At 36.8% G+C, this 23890-nt stretch overlaps 1 protein-coding gene across 7 annotated transcripts in view; it reads right to left on the bottom strand.

Moving 5' to 3' along the window:
* The window catches only part of astn2 (astrotactin 2), a 121216-nt gene that overhangs the window by 10674 nt on the left and 86652 nt on the right, over positions 1 to 23890 (bottom strand). For all 7 annotated transcript variants that reach the window (XR_013329353.1, XM_077736935.1, XM_077736936.1 and 4 more), the window contains 3 exons: positions 21782 to 21915; positions 21238 to 21386; positions 8984 to 9125 (listed from right to left, as the gene is read on the bottom strand). Coding sequence is in view for 6 of the 7 variants with exons in the window: in XM_077736935.1 (XP_077593061.1) it covers positions 8984 to 9125; positions 21238 to 21386; positions 21782 to 21915 (425 nt within the window). In the remaining variant the exon portion in view is untranslated. The remainder of the gene's footprint in view (positions 1 to 8983; positions 9126 to 21237; positions 21387 to 21781; positions 21916 to 23890) is intronic.

The following is a 23890-nucleotide window of genomic DNA, read 5'->3' as shown; positions in this document are numbered from 1 at the left end:
TGACACCTACTGGTGACGGAACATAAATTACAGTATTCAAATTATACGCATTTCTAACGCTAGGATTTTGACTTATTTGAACATTCACGCCAAATTAAAGCAAAACATAAAGTGAAATCTAAAAAATCTGACATTTACATTCGATTTCCTGTATTGTCCGGACTATAAGTTGTATTTTTTTCCATAGTTTGGCCATGCCTGCCAACCGAATACTCAAGTGCATATTTTTGTTTCTCTCGGACCACCAAAAGCCTGTTTTTTAAGGGTATAGTTCTCCCAAAAAAATGTACATATTACACTAAAAGGTGTATATTTAGCCTGCAGTTCCCATTGAACTATTCTAAACGTAAAAACATGTTTTTTTCTTGTTTTCTGACCAAATAAAAAATTGCCCTACCTGTCATTGTGCATTATTTGGCTGGTGCGACTTATAGTCCGGAAAATACAGTAATTCTTACAGACTAGTGAATATTAAAGTATTAAAATGACAAAGGCGAATATAGTCTTTTGTTTCACGTCATATTTATACAGTTCTAAAATGTGCATACTTGCTAGGTTCCAAAAGATTGAATCATTTTATTAGGATATAAAGTGGGTCAGAATCCCCCCGCCCCCCCTCTTGAACTATACGAGGGCCAAGTGCAATGGGAAATGTCAGATCTTACATAAATACTAAGGGGGGGCTCAGTGACAGACTTCAGGAGCCCTTTGTACGCCGATAATGTGACATTGGAAATAATTTGAGATGGTGGGAGTTCACATGCACAATGCGGCTCACCTTTATGTGGTCTTTGTAAATGTCAAGATGTAGCATGCCCAGGAAAAAGCAAGTATAAGAAAAAAATGGTGGATTTGAAGCAAATTTGCATTCATCTGGCAAGGGAAAATAATTGTGGTCTCACTCATTGCCTGAAAGTTGACAGCGATAGACGTCCAATCTATTTAATATGGAGGTATGGCACCAAACAGATTAGGGCATCAAATTAATCAAATGTCTACAAGTGAAAATCTAGTAATTTTTTTTGGGTGGGTTTCCTGTTTTTTGTATATTTTTGCGTTTTTTTCTTCGAAGTACTTGCATTTTTTTGATTACTCATAAATACACGTTTTCTTTAATACCGCTTTAACGTTTTATCCCAAGCATTTTTTCCCTATTCCGTATTTTTGGGAGTTTTGAATCCAAACCGTCAACCCCAAAACAACAGCAACATTTCCAAAATACGTACAAAACTGCAAACATATGAATATTAATGAAGAAGGAGATAGAAGAATACAAATAAACACAAAAAAAACTTAAACAGTACTACATGTCCAATCAATTTAAAGTGGGAGGAGTGGTCGGCAAATGACCCAATTCCCAGCAGAGGGATGAAAAGACCCACATATTTTAACGTATATAATCTCCAAAGGCACTGAAAAAGTTAAGAAACCTTTCTAGTTATTTTCATGCAAAACCAGAAAAATATTAAGGATAATGTCTTTGAGTTTTATTCAGCTTTCTGTGGGGAAAACCCATGACATTTCCCCAAAGTCTCTGTTTGTTTTGTCGCACCTGTGTCACCTCGTAATATCTTATATCCAAGTGTGGTCATGCCAAAACCTCAGTCTGGCCGCAAAGTCCAACAACCGGTATAAGTAAAAGCACCTGCGCAGATCCTCCCATGGAAACTTTTACTGAATGTCTGCTCGTTTATCCAGCGGTAACTGGGCAGGGCATCTTATATTTTCAGAATATTGCGCTCATACTGTAGTTCTGGTTCAATATTTCTACGAAAAATATAACACGTCGTTAACTCATTGGCTGCCATTTAATATTGCTAACCTTGTAAACTTTACGACGCGTGTATTTTGAGACATTGCGTGATCACTTCCTTTTGATTTTAGGGCATTTCCAGGTCAGTTCCTGTTCATTAACTGGTCTGTGAAATTTTTTGGGGCAGGTGGAGAGTGTTTTTATCTATTTGAAAAATAAAGAACCCCAACTGAGAGGATTTTTTCAAGTATGAGCTGAAATTAATTAAGATATAAACATTAGTTTACAATATTGGAATTTTGGTTGGGTTTGTGGATCTGAGGGGACACTTTCTGATTATTTTGGGGCATTCCTGACTAGTTTTCTATCCATATTGTTAAAAAATAATTACCACTAATGAAGACGTTTGTGCAGGTCTGAGTTGAAAATCAAGAGGAGTGAATGGAGACATTTTTATGGGAGTTCATTCAGGAATTGCATTAAGCAGCCAATGAGTTCACAAACAAAAATGAACAAAAACATTTTTAAAAACACTTTCACTGGCTTCTGATTCTCTGAAAATGAATTGTTTTTGCGACATTAACATTACTATTACATGCTGTTGTTATTGAAGAAGTAAATATTTTACTCAATTCTTTAAAAGTGAGACATTCTATCAAGGCAATGCTACGTCTCTAGTTGGCAACATTTCTCAGCTGTATTTTAAAACTAGGCTTCAGTGTACTCCAACGGCAATTACAAAGTTGTTATGTGCGGTTATAAAATATTTTCTGCCAAGAGTTTAAGGTCTCCCCAGGGACTCCACTGTGTAGATGTTTTTGTTTGCTGTTTTGAAACAAGAGCTGGATAACCCTTCATAGTGTAAAGACACTAACCAACATCCAGTCATCCATTATCTGTATCATTTTTTTTCTGCGGTGTAGGGATTAGTTGCCAGCAGATTACAAAACCTGAACAGACAAACACTCACACCTGCAGATTATTTCGAGCAGGCTGTCGTGTCTTTTTTTTTTTCTGTTGGACAAAATAAAAGTTATGTCACTATTTCCACAGTCTGGAAATCAGAAGTTAAGATTAATTTCCTTCTTTTTATGTTAAAACTAAATTAATCAATATAAATAAAAAGAGCATATTTACTGTATAGTCCTTAATGTTTAAGTCGATTAAAAAAATAATAAAGAGAATGTCTGAACTGATTTTGTCGGAAAAGTGTAAAAAAAACAAAACAAAACAACAAAATGCCTAAATCAACAAGTACATACATGTAAAGATAACATCTATAAAGTTTAAAAATACATATAAATAAAATATGATCATGGCAAATAAATGAGTAAATATATAAAACATGTTTGCCTTTAGTTTCCATGCCATAATATTAATCTGTGCTTAAATCACATTTTTGCTGCTCATTTCATAAAAAATACATATTATTCCCCATTGTGCACATGTATTTGCAGCATAAATCCATTCCCATCAGCAATTGACCAAAAACGAACCCTAATCTTGACCCTAAATGGCAGTCCTTTCCCTACTAAACAGCAGGCTTGGCCTTTGTCCTCATTTTAACAAGCTCCCCTTTCGCTTTAACTGATCTTAAGTGCCAAAAGTGTCCTTGAAAAAGAGCAAAGTCAAGAACACACGCATTTACATGCACACACGCACACTTTTTAAGGGGCCACTTGTCTGGTGCAACACTTTGGGTCCCTGCAAACCTGTCAGACCCCACAGGTATAAGTCATTCAACATATACAGATGCCAATGAATGACCTTAAGACTTCACGTCAAACACCTTGGTCTAACAAATCGGTCAGACCCCACAGGTATAATGGCAAAATCACAACAATGCATACTTTCCCACTGGAACAAATGTCTTGCCTAACATGATGGGAAACTGTGATTTTGTCAAGACCCCACAGGTATAGTCATTCAACTTAAGACACACGACAAACACACCATCGTAAATAGACACTTTCATAATTAAAGTGTAGTTAAACACGGCACAAGTAGGGTTATTTGTCAATTGAAATGACAGGTAATTCTATCCACTACTTGACACTTTAAGTCCAATGTGAATACATTTAATGCTTTCAGTGTCATTGATAATGATAGAAGTGTGGCTCTTGTAATTTTATGTCAATTTTAAATTTTTGGGGGGGATTATTTATTTTTTACTATATTTTTTAATATTGACAAAAGATGACATTCAATACTTTTGAAGAGCAGCGAACAAAGGAACGTTAATTTGCTGTCAGCCTCCCAAATGCACTATTTTTTTTGTTATTTTTCATAGTCTGGTTATTGACAGGTTTGCTTTTAGTTTTGATCAACTTCAAGAAAAACTACATCATCCAGAATGCACTTTGGTTAATAGCATCAACATTCTAATAATAATAATTCATCATCAGTTTTCACTTAGAAAAAAAAAAACATTTCCCATCATGTTAATTGGCAAAATAGCATTGATTTCAACACTATCTCCCACCATGGTTAACCCTTATTTATGATACAAAAATGTACAAAATAACAAAAATAATAATTTTGAACTCTAGGTAGTTATATGGGCTTTTTTTTTTTAATTTAAATGGATGAACTTGGATTGATCTGAAGTCTGTCATTGCAATTTGGCACCCCATGCAATTGGGGCCCTGTGAAATTGTCAAGACCCCACAAGTTGGGTGATTTAATCCAACAGACGCACACACGCACACAGAGAGGTCTGGCGTCTGACTGCTTCTGACCTTGTGCCATAGTTGGGTCAAAGCTCAGCAAGCAACGAGGCGCACGAATGCCGGATTAGCGTACAAATGAACAACCTGGGTATTAACGTGAGTTGTTTCCATGTAATCTAATGAGACAGTCAAGATATGTCCAAACAAGAGATGACAGGACAAGAAAGTCTAACAGGGCAGAGCATGCCTGTTAGAAAGGGGAGATAGAGATAGAGACAGAGTTAGAGGATCAATTAGGACAGTATTTTTGGCATGCGGGTGGATGCCAGGGCAGAAGGGGACGCCTTTTCCATGACATCAGCATTTTGGACCAACATCAGTCAAGCCGACGGACACGCAAATCAATCCGAGCAGCGTGCAATTGTTTCTCACTCTTGCAAGAATTTGCGGCAGCTCAGAACATCAGAACGCTTCGAAATCCTCAAATCTTGTCGGTCACAAGTAGTGTCACGAGCCAAAATAACGGTGACAGCGTCTTGAAAAGCAGTGGTTCAAAATCTATTGAAGGCTGTCGATTTGTTTTGTTTTTTTTTCTGTTATTTTATCCACTTTGGCAAGCAAACAGGGTCCCGGTAGGAAAACGGACTATGCTGCAATTCCGCGGCAATACCTGCTAATTTTTTTGGGAGAATGGGTTCAACTGGCCAACAACTTATTACATTTTGGATATGGATGAGGAATACAGTGGAATGAAAAGAAAGAAGAAGCTTAAGGAAATGAAAACAAGAAAGTTGATGTACTGCCAAATGGAGAAAATGAAAGAAAAAAAGTTGAATTTTTGAATCACTGTATTAACAAGATAATTGGATTTTTTTTTAACCCAGAGAGAGAGAGAGAGAGAGAGAGAGAGAGAGAGAGAGAGAGAGAGAGAGAGAGGGAGAGAATGAGAGGGGGGAGAGAGAGGCCTGTGTCATATAATAAGCCAAAAACCAAACAACAACTCATGGTTTCAAAAGAAAATGACAAAAACCATTAATTTCCGAATGGCACGTTAAAACCCCACAAACTCGTTACTATTGTTAACAAAATAATCTTCCTTGAATTGTCCAAAATAAACAAAGTGGCTGGAAATCAACAATAAGTCAATGCTTGAAAAAAACAAGGAGGGATATGGGAATGCCCCAAAATCAAACTTATTGGATGACTACTCATTTATGTATTTCATGTTTGTGATTTTTTTGCAGTTCTTTTGGTTTTCTCAATTATTCTTATAGTTTTTCTTAGTTTGTTTAATTCTCTTGTCATTTTTCCTATTATGTTGTGTTTTTTAATTTCTCATGGTTTATAGTGTATTCCTCAATACAGATTTATAGATTTGTCTGATTAATAAAAATGAACTCCGGGTCCTTGCTATGACATCAAAAAGCTGAAAATTAAGTGAAAAAAAGCAAAAAGGAAACCCACCAAAAACTAACAAAAACAGCAAAAAATATTCCCAAAAACTCAAAAATATGCAAAGAAGCATGATAGACCAGAGAAGAAATATTCAAAAACTAAATGTCATTAATTTAAATGAGTTTCTCACACATCTATGACCAAACCCATTTGAATTGAAACAATTCACATCTATCTCAACCAACACCAGCTGATGAAACTATTTCTCTCTCTGAAAATATTATAGATGGTTTCCAAGGGCAGGGTTGCCATAATGGGGTGTGTTACATATAATCTCATAGGGTGGGAAAACAAAGGGACACAAAGCAGTTCAGACAGGCCAACAATAAGATGGATGGGGTGGTAAAGGAATTCCAAAGAATAAACCGTCTAGTCTGGAGACTCACTTTCGTAGACAATTAGAAGCAGCTGAGGAGTAATCAGAATGATGTTGGGCAGTTTGCAGGAGATGAGGACATTGTCCAACAATGCACGCAGTTAAAAACAACCGGGAGGTACAAACACATCTATCAGCGGACCATTTTTAGGCAATGAATGATTCATAAGTCAAGAGGCCATCTGACTTGTGAAAGAAAACAAGAAATTGTGGGGCATGTTGGGAGCTTCTCAGACTGAAGGCTTTGTTCAAAATCATTGCAAACAGAGGATTAGCCATCCAAATGTGTTTAAATTGACTAAATTTAGCAACTTCATTCCACAACAGCCCTTGATGGTATAGAAATGATTTTCTTGTTGGTAATTATTTGCTGTAACAAATGCTGAAACAATTTCCTAGACATAGGATTAACCATGGTACTTTAGTTAGTTGTTGTAATTCTTGCACAACTTTGCAGAATTACTTCATTGAGAGCTGCTGGCCAATTAGCAAGTTATTGTTAATCAATTGTTTGGTATGGTCTTATTCTCCTTTTCATTTTAATCTAACCAGGAACATTTATTGTTGATGTATAGATTAGGATCAAAATCAAGAGATGATGAAATGACTAAGAGTGTTTAAACAGATAGATTCATCATCATATCCCATCTAAGGGCATTTTCTAAAATTATTTTTTGTTTATCTGCTTTGTGATTTATATCAACACATTTATTTAGGCCTCACAGCTCTTAGATTGAGATTACTCCAGTTTCTTCCCACATCCCAAAAACATATATGCTAGGCTGATTGAATACTAAGACCATCGTTGGCTGGCATAGTCTCCAGCAAAAAAGATACGTGTATTTGTGATTATTAAATTGAATGGATTGCATAATATTTACTGTTTACAGTGTTGGAAAAGTAGTGCTTTTCAAAACGGGAGTCTGACACTATTGGCTCCACCACAAGAAAAAGCCCGCCACGACAGCCATGGTAATGATCAAACTTGACGCCAACTCCAGTGGAGGTTTTATCTGGCTACTTGACGACAAGTGGGGCTGGCTGCAAACAGATGTGCTCCCAGAGGTAATTTCAACATAAAATCGACCCTTATCGGTCTAAAACAACTCTAGAAGAATGCATAACCAAAGATAACGTCGAAACAAAGTTTGACATTTGCCTCGTTTGAAGAAAAAGACAGATTTCTTTAGATTAAACCCATTGGTCATTCCCCATATATTCTTATCTACTAATAAAGCTTTTTTTGGCAAAGCCATTATGACTTTAATTCATAGAACTCAGTTACTGTGCTTGTAAAATAAACTGAAAGAGTTAAGCAAATGCGACAGACTAGTTGTGTGTTTTCAACTGTGAATTATAGTGTAGTAAAATATGTTTAAAGTATATTGTCATATGTTCTAAGTATATCACTTTAATGTCATATAGGAACTATAGTATGACTGTTATTTGAGACATTGTTCCCACAGATTTAAGACCTGTTTTTATTATTTTTTTATGGGTGAGGGGCAAAGTTGAGCTTCTCAAAACAGACCAAGGCCAATAAAGAGTAGAATCATTGGTTCCAGTGACAGCCACAACAACATGTGGGCTTTGTCCACAACATGATTCACTTGCTCCTCTATCTGCAACTAGACAGGGATAGAGGTGAAATAGATACCAAATTTGCATCTGTTGCAGGCTGGGGTGACCACAAATGCTTAAGCTTGTAATCCCACAAAACATAGTGACTCCTTAGGGTTTATTTCAATAATATTCAATGGAACACTTCATTCTATCGCAAATGAAGATTATCAGCAATTTGCCTTGTTCTAAAAAAAATCAACTGTAATTTTCCCCCATTTAAGTAATTTAAAACAAAACATCTATCCTGTTTATATTGTTTTCCATTCAGTCATAAAATACATGGGAGAAACATTTGTACATGGCCAAAAACAAGGCATATCAACCATTGTTTTTTTTTCCTGGGACTTTTTGTCCAAAGTGCTGACTGTCAGTGGCCAATAATAGCCGATCAACATTGCAAAAAAAATTCAATATAACCACAAAGTTGATTATGTCTGTTCTTGTTTTAGGATATGGTGCACTTCAGAGAACCTTGCTCAAGCACAATTGTTATTTTTGGAGTTCCTTGCTATCATTCCGATGTGTAAGAAACCACAGATAAGAGACGGTCCAACCTGAAATCAAACTGAAGTGTGTCGAGTTTGCTCTGATCACCTACAGACATTTACTTTGGCAAATCTGTGAGCCCTCAAAAAACGTTATGAAGATCTACACCATCAATTTTCGAGAACCAAATCTCTGCACGCCCCCCAGCAACGCTCGTATCTTATTGTATATTTAAACCCTAGCACTCCAATGAAACCCCACGTCTCTTTTCCTGGAATATTATAAGTTAGTAATTTCACTCATTGTGAAGATGTTTTGAACATTTTTGAAACTTGCAGCCAAATGTTCCATCAAAATGCTTGGCTTACGATAGAGAAACATCATAGACACCTTGCTTAATATTTGGATTTGCTGACTGTAGCTACGCCAAGATCTCCTTAATATTTCTTCCAATGACATATCATAGTTACGAACCACTCCATACTTTTTTGACTTTACCACAGGAAACGTGAGTAATGCCTCCAGTTGCATCATGAAAATGACCACGTGGCAATAATGAAATCAACCGAAACAGGGTGATTACTTTTTCCACCAAAGCTTGGAAAAGACCAAACAACTTACTTGTAGAGACTGTCAGGCTCCAGGCACTTGAAGACGATGGAATAAAGGAGTGTGTGTGGATGTTCGCCGCTCCTTTTCCCGGGCACGACACAAGATGAACCCAAACCCGAAAAGAGATCGTCCAGCAAGCTCAGCACTTCACCTGGCAAAAAGATGGAGATGATTAGAATGATAAGTGATGCCCAAGTAAAAAAAACATTCATTCATTTATCTACTCTAGGATCAGTTTGTGTTAATTTGGGGACATCTTGAGCAACAATAAAAACATTTTTGCAGGTCTGAATTTAGAATAAAAAGGAGTGAATGGGAATAAAAAGTGCCACTGGAAACAAAGTTTTTGTGGATGGTTCATTGTTTGGGCAATTCTTTGTAATTATTATTATTTTTTGCTCAAAACTGGCTGATAACTCAAACTTGCGAACATGTGTTTTTGTTATTTCATTTTTTTATAAAAAAAAAGTATTAAAAAGTGAATGTGTGTTGTGAGTTCTTAATATCTACACATTTAGTGTACAATTTTGAAAATATTAATGTTACTTCAATACTTTATAATCATGATGACTTTGTGTAAAGAGTGCCAAACAAAACATTATTTGTTTAGATTTGGTGTGCAGTTGAAGACATTGCCATTTTCTAAGACTCTTGAAAATGATGGAAAGGTGGGAGCTATCAAAACATTTGAAAAGCTGTGAAAAGGTTTGATTTCCAACTATTTCTTCACACAGGCAAAGGGCAGCTTAGTTTGCATTTATAATACAAGTGCCAACTTGTAAAGGCAAGACTAATCTGGCTGGCAGACCACGAGGTAAGAAGAGAAGTTGGAAAAGGGATGGAAAATAACTCCATGAATGAGTGATTTGACATTTTTGTTGAACAAAAAAAAAAAAAAATAGGTGAGTAATCTTAAGATTTTCCCAAAATGCATTCCTCTGCTTATGTGCTTCTGAATTTTAACCCTTCACATATCTTCCTTATTTTACTCTTGGAAAATTCCTATCAATTTAAAGGCATTTTGGGTCACTCATTGGGTGCCATTGACGATGCTATGCATACAATCCAAAGGAGAACCAACAATGAGAAAGCGAACATAGTGGACAAAATATGTCAATGTCACTTTGTAAAGGACAACTGATATCAGTCAGCGTTTTAGTAGTAAAGAAAATGCCCGTCTGCGTTAGTAAAAGCCACTCAGGACGGGTTTAAGTGAGTAGACGTCATTACCACACAGTCTAGAACCATGTAAACCCAATGAGAGACCGACTGAGTCATGCTTCTTTTGCGTAAGCTTCTCCATGGCATCTGTTAATGTAGTTCTAGCAGGAAGTAGCTCATTGATGGTTTGGTTTTGCTTCTTGTACTTTAATATACCATATAGCATACATTTATTAAATACAGGGTGAAACACTGAGCAAGTACATATTTTGAAAACAGGGGTTGCCTAACTTGTTCCTACGAGGGCTGCAAACGATGCAAAGGTCCACTTAAAATCCTTCCACTTTTTTTGCATTGAACAGATTTATCGGAATCGGGTTGACATTTTTGAGAATATATTCCTTTTTTATCTGATAAGTCATAGACATTTAGTCCATTTAGACTCAGATATCTGGCAGTAATCATTTCCGTTATGCGTGATCACTCAATGCCAGCCTTCCCAGTTGAAATGGATGTCTCTCGCAATAAACTTAACAAAGATAAAGTATCTGGCAACAGAAAATATAATAATAATTACTAAGGTAGCCAAATTTATTACATCCAATTTATTTTTTGATAAGTTTGTGTGAAATGATTTACTGAAATTCTTCAGTTTCCTTTATTTTACCATAAACGTAAGGTTAAAGCCAAAAAGTGGAATAGAACATTAGCTGAACTCAATCATCTTGTGCAGGTCATGTTAAATTGTGTTTTGATTTCAATAAAAACTGCCCTGCAGGCCACAGTCTGTAGTTTGGGCATCCCTATCTTAACAAGATAATAAGAATGAAAACAATCCAATGTTGCAAGAGAGTAGAGTAGAACTTATTGCTGTTATATTCCCTATTTTAACCTTGTGGTAACTTACTAAAAAAGTTCCCGCTCGTAATTTAAAATGAATTACACTTCCATTCACGCAGTTAGAATAGTTCCATTTTGGTTTCAATTTACGATAAATCCCACCTTTCATTGCGGTGTGACTGTACCGTCTCTTACTGACTTTTCTGTGACTGCCGATGCATCTGTCAATTGTTACAGCCGCACCACAAATTGGTAGCAGATGCCAGTCGGTGTGTGTAAATAACAAATGGAAATTAAATGCTTTTCTTTTTTAATTTTGCGCTTGATGTTCCAGAGGAAAAATACAAAAAATAAAAACGCTTCTTTCCCAGGACCTCTCAAAGCATGGTGGGCTCTAAATGCACATACTTGCATGAATCTATTTTCTATAGCGCTTATTTTCTTGTGTTGAAGCTGGAGCCAGCTTTTTTTGGCCTAAGTTGTTTGCGTTAGGATGTTCTCGATTCAATCATGTGATTGGAAATCTGCCCTGGGCGTGTCATTTCCAAAGGATCGGTATAAAGAAAAAAAAAATGGGTTTGATGTATTTGAAGTATTAATTGATTACCTGTCAGAAAAATGATTTCCAATTTATTATCTAATATGTAGATGTTTTTTAACAATGAATTAAAATCCCTGAATATTCAGTATTTTATAGATCTAAAACAATGTTTATTTTGGCTTTTAAAAAAATATATTTTTAGACTTTACAAAATTATTTTTGACTCAGGAAATTTAATATAAATCTATACTCCATTTAAATTTGATCTTAAAACAGAAAGTCATCACTTGTGATTTACTTTCCAGGGCCACACAAAATGATGCGGCGGGCCAGATTTGGCCCTCGGGCCGCCACTTTGACATAGGTGATCCAGAGCCGCCAATGTACATTTTGGGTCTATTCCAAACAGTCATAAATAATGCCCACCTCAGGATGAACATTAAAACGGTTAAAAAATTATAAAAAATATATATTTTTAAATTCATGTAGTATGAATAAAGGCATTAATATCAAGTTGAACGTTTGAATATCGTGACAACAGTAATTCAGAGTAACTCTGCAGGTTTAAGGGCTTTGCAAATGAGGAAAACACCCCACACAGTTACTGCAACTGCAGTTTGTTTTGCAGTAAATTGCATGTTATGTTTTGACTGCATGGGAATGATTAGTGGCTTACCTAGTCTGTAACATCAGACGTCTGTATTTCCTGTCTCTCACGGTGAGTTTCCAAAAGGAAAAGAGAAGGTGCCAAAATCGTTATGAAAAGCGCCTAATAAAATGCTTGCAAATGGAAGGCGCCTCATGTATGTGACGAATGAGGACAAACTCCTGGCTTCCGTCATCACCTTAACTCCAACTGTTGTCACGATACGGAAATATTCAACTCCCAATCAATACTCCTGAACATTTTTGATACACAAATCTATTTTCAACAAAAAAATAATAATGAATGGGGCTTTTATTACCTCATCCAGTGTTTCTCCATTAGTGGTGATTATTACGGACATAAAAATTACAAAATAACAACAGAAAATGATGCAATTTGTATAGAAAATGACCCAGAAATGCCTTCAAATAGTCAGAAAAAGTACCCAAAATGACAGAGAATGGCCCAAATATGACCACAATATTGAAAAGGAAACCACTCAAGTTAATTATTGACTACTATTCACAACAATACACCTCCAATTCATCTAATATGGGTGTAAATGCTGAAATGTCACTGCCTTTGTCCACTCTAGACGTCAATTTTGACTGGGACGGATGGATGAACAACTGATTAAATTTGGTAGAGACACATAATGCCCAACCAAGCAGCTGCACACAGGCTGCCCTTCATGAACAGTGCTACAATCTTTACAAGCATGGATGAATAGGAGCACTACTTTCATCCAATTGCTGTTAATATGGCATAGCTAAACAACAACATAACATATACTAGTTGATTTTTGTACGCACAGACATGACAGCACCAAAGCTTGTGCACATGCAAACACCTGAAAGTGAAAATTGTTCACATTTATCCAAGAAAATGTACCTCTCATAAGCCTTTTAAAAGCAGACAACTTACAAAACTGATTACTACAATATGAGAACAGTTTAGTAATCTGTAGGTACTCATTTATACCCATTGAACGAACTAAGCTTTAACCACAAATTACTCAAACTATTTACATTTTTTGTAATATGTTCCCAATATTTTGTAATCCATACTCACATGACTAAATAGTTTGGGAATAATCTATGAATGCATCAACCTTTACCCACAGATTACTAAACTGTGGAGTACACACATCTAGGAGTACAGATTATTAGATTGTGGCTATAGATTATTAAACTCTGGTTAAAGTTTGGTAATATATGGGTAAAGATTATTGTTTTTTTTTTTATTTAACTCTGGTTAAAGTTTGGCAATATGTGGGTAAAGATAAGTGTTTTTTTATGAAATATATTTAAATTTGCACTACACTTGATAACATCGGAAGACATTTTTGCATTATCCTCACAGTTTAGTAACATATATCCACAGTTGAATAATTTGTAGGTATAGATTACTAAACAATGAATACAGAATAGCTCTGAAAGATTTTCTACCTTGGCACCTGCCTGGCGCTTTACAAAAAAATTCAAAATCATATCTGACTCTTTTTGATACTGAACCCTATTTCCTGGATGCCATTGTATTTTTCCCCCCAGTGTCCTTAAATCACATTTTACTGAGGCGATGGCCTTCTATTGGCACACCAATGTTTAAAGCCAATTAAAATATGTGCAGGTCAATTTTGTGTGTTACATCTACATTTCTATTTCTAGCCAAGACTAAGCGACTGCAAAGATAGGCTGGAAGTGTAAAAACGGGGGTATGAAAATGTAGGAAAGCCACAATCTGTCGGGGAAGAACGGGCAGGAGAAAAGAGGCAGCGAACTGGAGGCTGGTCAGGAATGACGTCATCTCGCAATTGCAGCAAAAAAACACGAGTGGCAATTGGATCTTTGCGCCTTCCTTGCCAGCCGTGACATTTGGAAGGTCTTTTTTGGTTTCTTTATTCCCCCACGAGGTATCCCGCTCCCTTTGTTTATGCAAGCGCTCGGTCATCGCGCAATTGTCGATAAGCCCTCATTCAAAGAGATTGAATTATATGGAGATAACCAGCGTCCTTGAGCACGGGTGCAGATAACAGATTGGAGTGACACAGCTGACTCTCTTTGTTTTGTTAATTAAAGATGACCTCATCGCTAAAAATGGATGCTGTGCACCTCCTCGTCACGAGCCTCGCCATCAGCAGATTGCAGATCGCAGGCAGTGGGCCAAGGGGTTTCTGCCTTGCCTTTTTCCCACCCATTCTTTCCAATTTTTACTCGGCGATGCTATTTTTTGACTCTTTCATTTCTATTTTTTTGCACTTGCTATAGGACATTGACGGCGAAAGACGTCTAGTCTGTTTCAATTGGAAGGGTGGCAGTAAATAGATTGAACGTTCTTTTGTTTATGTTTTGTTTATTTTGTATTTTGTTTGCATTTTGTCCCCATTTTTTTGTATTTAATAAATTATTATGTATATTGGTATATTTTTCTAATCATATTTCAAGATTCTTCCGGTTTTATTTTGAATTTTACGCACTTTTTATCAATTTCTCCTGGTTCTTTGCATTTTCCTCAGTTTTCGCATATTGTGGATTCTTTTCTAGCTTTAGCATTTTTACTCATTTTTTCCCCATTGTATTCCATTTTTAATCCTTCGTTTTAAAACATTTTTTTTACTAAAATGTATTTAATTTTCACCCAATTTCTCATCAATTATTTACTGTCTGTTTTAAGCCTCTTTTCCTAATTTGAAAAACAAAACAAAAGGGACTACAAAAACACATCTAACCACTAAAAACTCAACAAAAAAACAAATCTGAGAAAATAAAAAACTAAAAAGAATGCAAAAATAAACAATGTGTTTGTTACTAGCAGATGTCCATTCCATTTCAAATGGGGGAGTTGGCAGCAAATGAACAAACCATTCAACCACAACATGAAAGTCAGGTTTTTGCAGAAAGCAGTTGTCTTCACATCATTATAAAATCATGATTACCGCTCTTGATATCGTGATCTCCATAATCTCCTTTATGTGATAACCGAGACCCAGACGAGCACAAGTGAGGCTCATGTTTGGCCGGGGAAGAAAAGAATAAAATCAAGAGTATAAGTGGATTTGAATATTTGCGAGCACTCTTAAAACGCACAGTGATGCGAAGACCGATGCTAATGGCAACCAGGCCGTTGAGCGTCGGAGTTGATGAGGTGCTGGCCAAAAAAGAAAAAAAAAAAGTGAACAACGTACTTGGCTGCCTTTTGAAAAGCCATTCATTCCTATCAGTAGTACATTTTTACTACATAACACATAGCACACTCATGCAATAAACATAATTGTTTGAGCCAAGAATACTGTCGTCGGAGTAGAACTTTAACTCTTTATGGAACACCCATTTAAACACTATGAATAAACAACTTTTGAGTGTTTTTAAATGCTATACATTTTTAAAATAAAACTTTTAAGTTCACTATGACAGTTGGTGATGTTTTTGTTTATTTTTTTTGGCTTTAGTGAATAACTGTTATGTTAACAGATGCTTATTTAACCAGTTGTTCTCCATGTTACTATAGTTTTTTTAAAATGTTTGCCCTCCCAAAAATGCGACCCAGTAATGCCCCCAAACCAAGAAGAAGTCACTTGAAAATGCAAACAAATTAAAAGAAAGTGATCAAAAAACACAGGAAAAACACAATACACTACATTCATTAATTCACATCCCCCAGTCAAACTGGAATTGGACATCCGCTGCAGTCAATAGCAGCCAATAATTTAACAAGAAAATGTAAAGCAACCATTACACTGAGGTAACATCAAGTTTACTACGCAATGCAAAGCTGTGTTGATCTTTGAAAAGCCAATTGGAGTAGCAATACTTGTACAATGAAATATCATATCCGGGAAACAACATTTTAGTGCAGATCCCATTTGACCTCCATAATGTAAATGTATCACAATATGCAAGGTTCTGGAAACCTGTGAAAAATTACTACAGGAAGACCGATACTTTTGTAATGAAATATCATATTCAGATACAATATTGCAGGGTAGATATTTGTATATTTTTCGATTTTTGACCTGCATATCACTTTCCAATCAATGCGGCCAACCCTTACAGGTTCTTACTCGGGAGGTTGTCTAAAAAAACAGGTTAAAATAACAAACCTAAAATCTGAATACACTATATTTGATAGAGAAAACAGTATTATCCGTAGGGACATTTGTGTAGCCAAGTTTACACAGCAATAATCCTTATTCAAATGATAGTGGATTGCTGCCCCTGACTTGGTGTGCCATCTAGGGGCCATTAAGGTAAGACCCCAGTCTTTTTAGGGAGGCTTCCAAAGGGCAACCCCAAGGGAAAAAGCAAATAAGTAGAAAATATTAACATATACATATAGTTCAAATACTTAAAATACTTTTAGACGTTTACCTGGATATTTCTGGAGTATTCAATATCAAGAATGTTTTTTTTTTACTTAAGCAAAATGTACAAATATGTTAGTACCTTACTAGATTATATATATGACGATATATTTACATACTGTAAAGGGCATTCAATGATTTCAGTGACACTGCCGATGACAGACATCACTTTTATTATTATTGTCGTTATTATTATTGCTATTATTAATATTTCTGATGTGGTTTTTAATTAGTTTTGTCTAATCCCTATGGAACATTGAAGTTAGCTGCCGCCCTACCAGTTCAAAACGATTGGACGTCTATGGCATTCATTTGCTGAGAATGCCTCAATTCAAATGGATTGGACATCTCTCATTTTTAATAGTTATAATGTAATGCAATAATTAAACAAAATTAGACCGTGCATCTCTTCCAAGATTCAATTCCTGATTTCGAAAATTTCCCTCCTCTTTTATTACTTCCCTAATACTTTTTATACTTGAAATGTCATCATTTATAACCCATTTAAACAACACAGAAAGATTAAAAAAACAAACCACATTGTCTTGTACACTTTCCCAGTCAACTCATAATAAACGACTTGCTTTTTGCCATTACCTTACATGACCCTGACCTCTAAATAATATGAGCCTCAAACTGACTAAATCACTCCATTGACAAAGAATCATTTGTCGTCCGATCAGACCTGGAAGACATTGCGCTCAACCTTTGTCGGCTCCACTTCGAGCCAGGCCTCAAATGACTTATTTCCTACTCTTGAAACAGGAAGAAACAGACCGGGGTGACGTTTTTCTTTGCTAGCTATTCAAACACAGCTCATGTTTGGAGTTCTTTCACTTTCACACAGCCGGCAGAGTCACTGGAGACGGCACGCTGTGTCTCGGCGAGTCACAATTTACATGCCAATGGGGATGAGCTCTCATATTTGAAGGCTATAAATGCCACCACAACTCACCTTTACATTTGCTTTTATTCAGCACGAGGGATGATCGACTGCCATCTGCTGTGACCTCATCTTCACCTGCACTTCATCTCCTCAACTCAGTGTTCCTCTCGCTACAGTTTTGGGAACAGGTGATCCCTCCCTCTCAACGCCAGGACATTTTTTTTTAACCTCGAGAGGCAGACATTTTGGGGGGGGGGGGGGGGGATTTTTCCTTGAGAAGGGCCATTGTAAAAATGCCCTCAATACTGAATGTCACAGTCCAGCAAAATGTTCTAGATTGAATTAAATGAGCATTTGTGAGTTTGCTTTTCTCACAAATATTTGAATATATATATTTTTTTCTGTTACAATGTAAATCAATATTTTCAATTTTCGAAATGCAGTTCCATCAAAACTTCTCCATACATTTCCTAATGCTCCATTCTTTTCCAATATGACATAAAAGTCCATCAAAAATATGTTGGCCCTAAAAGGTGCTTTAAGTACAGAAATTGACGAAGAAATATCCCAAAAAGTAACAAGATGAGACCCACATATCAACAAAGTGACTGAAAAACAGCAGGACATGACGCAAAACAAACAGAAATTATCGTTAGCCATCTTTGGGTTCCCCACTTTTGTTTTCTTGTTCTCATTCACTGTCAAGCTTCCTACTTAGAATGGATTGGATGCCTACTAGTGACAAGCTATTTGTAGTTTTCCTTGTCTGTTTTGCAACACAAAATAACCAATAACAAAAGATCACAAACCACTACAATTTAAGCAGCAGAAAAGCAGCCATCTTTACAATAACACCTCTAAAAAAACTGCATCTTGTAGTTATTATTATCCTCTTAAACTTATAACACGTCATCCAAAACCTTTAACTGCTGGTTTTACAATAAATCGACTTGAATCACTTCATGTAATTTTCTCGTTTGAGAATGTTGTGGAATGTTTTTAAAATCAGATCGACGAGCGTCCCGGGACGGATCGTGTTCCGCTTTGCGGATTTGCGCGTCTGCATGCGAACAGGGCGAAAAAATTTCACGGTCTAGGCTTGTCCAGACCGGGTCAGAAAACGGCAACTCAATTGGCCCTGACTAAATCCGACTCACAACCGACGATATAAGAGAGATAGAAAATAAATAAATAAATAACTCCTGGAGTTTGAATCAAACAGGAGGTAGTCGCATTAATGCATTTTTCAGATACTCGCATTCACAGGCAAGACACCAAAGAACTTGGATGATTGCATCTATTCAGGAAGCTGTTACAGATGAAAAAAAACAAGTTGAAAGAGAGACACTTGCTAAACCGCTTGAATAAGTGTGGGAAACAGTACACTAAAAAAAACATGCACCTAATCAGTCAATGGCTGAATTACAACCGTAGACCTTAACTTGACACTTAATAGAGCTTTGACGTTCTGTGCTGGAGGACAGGTACCATTTCCTTTTTCTGCTGTAGTCTAGACAGCTCTGGCATTCAAAACAAAGCTACAGAATCCACGGCCGCGATGCCGTGCGCATTCCTCAAATGGTGCACACTTGCGTGACTCATTCGCCAATGTTTGCGTGGATGTGCGTGTGCAGCAGGCTTCTAAAGGCATCCCAAAGACTTTTTTTTAAGGCATCCCGAAAACTTTTTTTTCTTGAGTTTCAGTGAGATGACGTTTTTTTTAGATGCAGGTGCTTCGCTTAGCATTGAACCTATTCCAATGGTTCCTGCCCACTACATAAAGGGTGTTAGACTTGGGCTTGTTCGCGGGTGGCTTTAACGTCAACTTGATTTCACGTGGGCCGGACCATTTTAAATATGATATTTAGATTGTTTTTATAAATGCATTAAAAGAACTGGATTAATAGCCCTGAATATTCCGTTTATTTTATAGATCAAAAAATGTTTATTTTAGCTTTAAAAAAATATATTTTTAGATTTTACAACAGGATTTTGGATCTAAAACAGAAAAATTGATAAAAAATTAAAATTATTAATTTAAAAGGGGGGGAAATCAGGAAATTTAATATAAACCTATGCTCTTCATTTTCATTTAATTCTAAAACAGAAAGTTAGCACTCATGATTTACTTTCCTGGGCTACACAAAATGATGCGGCGGACCAGATTTGGCCCCCCCGGCCGCCACTTTGACACAGGTGCATCGATAGATTTTATGTCCCTCTCAAAATATACATTTGTAGAAAATATCCACAGTCCCCAATAAAATATTGAGGCCTACACAAATCTGAAAATATTTACAGTTTTGCTTTTATAACTGAACCCCCATACAAGCTTATCCCTAAAAAAGATGCCAAGCGGGAAGACCGGCCAGTACCAATCCAATAATTTTCAAATAAGTCACTATAAGTATGAGAAAATTATATATCTCCACACTCTTTGCTGAGTCCTGAGAACAAGATCTCATCTTTTTAAGAGGCCCCTATTATTTCATAAATCTTCTCCTGTATTGCCATCCAAGCACATAACGGGCATCGCTGTTCTGCTCCCGTCGGAGAACGAAATCGGCCAAGCTGACGTTGTCGCCATTCACCTTTAAAGTAGAAATCCTTTGACTGGCAACGAAACAACTTCAGGAGTGTCATTTAAGATATTGAGTGCTATTTGCAATGAACTCATTACTTATTGGCATTATAATGAATTAATGTTAATTAATCCAAAGACAAATTGCACTGCTATTTGGCAGTAATCGTGGCTAAAACAATAACTCAAATCATTGGCCACACGCCATTTGTCATCAGGTCAAAGCAGTCTTCAGTGAAATATTCAGATTAAAACAACAAAATAGGCTACTTAGTTCCTTTTATTTGCTCAAAACACTACAATCTGTTCGGAGGGAAAGAAAATAGGTGCTGAAATTGACAGTGTTTGCCATGTACCAATTTGCAACACGTTAACTATGATCCTATGAATTCATGGTATTTCTAACAAAAACAACAAGCCAGCATAGTACTGAAACGAGTGTACAAAAAGACCTTCCGCTCATGATGTCAATCGGTACAAACTCTGGATTTCTGGCCAACAGCGAAATTAGATTGGTTAATTTTCCCAAAAAAATAAAAATATTTCAGGCTCTTCCTAGGTAAAGTCCAATATATCGAAAGCCGTAAAGTACCTCCCGAAGTGATAATTCGATTTTAAACTCCCATTTTCCGAAGATAAAGCAGTGCATATACGTTCATAAATGGAAAAGGGTAAAAGGGCAAGAAAAAAAGAAGAAGATAAAGACGTCTAATGTGTATTACACGCATTGCAATGACATGATTTATAGCATTGACTGGCACATAGCTGAGTGAGTCACCCACACCATCTGCCCCTTCCAACCACCTTGCTGGGGCCCATGCTTCATCAGCACTCCTCCCAGGGGTGATGGATGGCCTGTCCATACCTCCCAATGACTAAAGCCAACTCCTTCCACACCAATATTACTCCATTTCTATCACCCTTCCTGTGACTCAGAGCTTGGTCCCTCGGAAGAGCCACAACCACTTGCAACCTTGGAATTTTGCGGCAAACAACGGTCAGCAACGCTTGTGCCACACCGGATAATAATTTTGTGAAATATAATGAACCCCAGGAATATAAACATGAACGCAAAAAGCATAACAACGTGATAATTTCCCAAAAATCCATCATTCTAACACATGATGATTCTGTTTTGTTTAGGGTCTAATTTTAAAATCCAACTAAATCCTGTATAGTATATTGTAGTAGTATAGATTGGCCTGATGGTAAGGTAGGATGATTTCTAAATAGGTTTTTTTTTCATACCTGTGTAAACTTCAGCCTCTGAGGGGTCCTCTACTCGTTTATGTTGGATGATGTAGTCAGAAACCTTGCAGCCAATCAGGGGCTCCACGTCAAGCCACTCTAAGGCAACCATTGTGCTGGAGGGCTCCAGGTAAGGGGCTAAGCGCAAGCTGAAAGAAAAAAAAAAAGACAAATGGGGATTAAACAACTAATAAAAGTTACTGCAACCTTAATAAACACCCAATCCTGTGATTTTGACACACTGAAAGTAAATTAAAATGAAGAAGAACCGAATGCAATGAACATACAATTGAAAAATATTATATTCAGTATTTTGACAGTTCAATTGACGTTCAATCCATTTGAATTGAGGGGCAAGCAAACCTTTAACGTCAAATACATCGGACGCCAACTAGTGACAAACACCATGAAATTTACAGCAGATAACAGTCCGGAATGATCCTTGTGTTCATTTGTGTGTAGATAGCGCATTCGTGCATGCGTCCATAAAATATCTCTAGCATGCGTATGAATTCCAGGATGGCAGCCGTCACATCACACTTACATTGGCTGTCTGAGGGGACTGCAGTTAGGCAGGCCATCTTTGCTGAAGGCACTCAGGTCACAGCGACACCAGTTATCAATGACGTCACCCTTTCCGCCACACCAGTATGAACTCATTGTGGCGCTCTTGAAGGCCTGCAAAAGGTTAACAGGTGAGAGAAATGCAATTATCTCAGGGAACATGCACTAAATGTCCATCTGAGTGTACTCATTCCAACATTATGACTCATTATACTTCTTCCTATATGATAACTTTTGCATGTAATCTAAAATAAATCATGGGCATACATACGATATATGTATAAAGTCTTAAACTAGTATTATTTTTAGGGGTTTATGCAGATAAAAACATGTAAAAAAATAAGGCTGGTACTTTTGATAGAAAGTACAGTGAAGGCACGTAGACAGGAGGACCTTTTCACTTCAACTGCTCCCAATTAAAGGAGGCGAGGAACATCTCTAACATTGCGATAGCATAAATGCACTGCGACATTCGTGATGGAGTGGAAAAGCGGCCCAGCCAACCACTCTAGAGTCTGCTTGCGTGGTCATCTGGCTACAGTGATGGCAGGAGATGTGCGTAAGAGATGGGATGACATCAGCTCTCCCCTTCACGCTGCTTCATTAGCCCATAATAGGAGTGTTTTTGTTCATTTAAAAATGTAACACTAAAATGTGGATATTTGGACATTTCACAGTATCTTGTTAATTCTGGGCAATTTCTAGGTCAAACACTTCATGTTGATTTTGGATAATACCGTTAGTTTATGAGCTGTGTCATTTCTGATTGATATTGGGGGCAAGGTTTAATTGTTATCTGGTCACCTGCTCAAGTTGGGGTATTTCTGGGTCACTTAATATGAAATCAGAAAAAAATTGGACATGTCTGCATCACCACATTTGTTGGATGTAAAATGAATGAAACCCAAAATCAACTCTGCTTATTTTCTCCAATAACTATGTATTGCATTTCATAATATTTCAACAAGTTCTCAATTTAGGGCTAACAGGTGAAAGAGGGAAAAGATAGAAGCAGCTAATCACTGTCTAAAAGGCAGTGAAATGCCAAGAGGAGCACAAAAGCAGTGAAATACAATGTCAGGGCTTCCCTTGAAACCACAGACGCAATAGAAGGAGTTCAGGGGAGTTCACAAGCACTCTGGCTCCCCCTATTACACAGATGGATCAATGGAGGCCTCACTTTATTTATGTGCCTTTACTTAACTCTCGACAAGCGCTTGATCACAGTCACGAAAATAGGACACCGGACCCACACAGAAACATTATCACCAGGAACCAGGCGCCCAACATAAAACCACAAAGAGAAGCTATTCTTTTGTTCACCATGAAAGCCACATCACCAAAAAGGAGAAACACATCTTAAGAGGACAACTACGATTTTGTCGCACATCGGAAATACCAAAAATTATTGATTTCCACAGTTGTTTCATTCTTCCTAATTGGCATTGTAGACAATTGTGTCCGGATTGAGGATGCCAGACGTCCAATCACGTGGCTGTTTGCATCCTACTGTTCGAAAATTGAAATGTGTTTATCATTGTTAGGCGTCCAATCCATTTGAACTTTGAGTGGAGTGTTTTTGTGATTTTGTTAGATTACCGTCTCGCAGTGCACTAGTTTGCTCCCGTCAAACTCCTCGAAAGAAACAAAGACCCCGCAGGGCTTTGTACGCTTTACTGCATGGCAGAATATGTGAAAATTAGACAGTCATTACTGCCGTGTTTATGTTTAACAAAAAAATGCATGTTGATTTCCGCTAGATAAAACTGGGACTGTAATTGTAGTTTTAGGGTTTGGTGAGGTGGGAGTTACAAGAGGGTACTAACACAACGGTAAGTTCAAATGATTCCATCTTTCAGTTAAATTTCAATCGTATATGTAATACAAATAATTAATTAAATAGAACATTGACTTTGTTACTTAGTGTAAAGTCCATAAAGCTCAGGTTGCCCTAATAAGGTCAATGATTGTGCATTATGAATGATTACAGTGCTGAAGCATATTCATTTTCATTAAATGACTCCTATTTTGACCATCTTACTAAATGACAGTATGGAGAAAATTAAAATAAAATAATTTGTTGTCACAC

The sequence above is a fragment of the Stigmatopora nigra genome, chromosome 17 (assembly GCF_051989575.1).
Source record: "Stigmatopora nigra isolate UIUO_SnigA chromosome 17, RoL_Snig_1.1, whole genome shotgun sequence".
Classification (NCBI taxonomy): Eukaryota; Metazoa; Chordata; class Actinopteri; order Syngnathiformes; family Syngnathidae; genus Stigmatopora; species Stigmatopora nigra.
The sequence above is the reverse complement of the archived record's forward strand: the minus strand, read 5'-3'. Positions and strand labels throughout refer to the sequence as shown.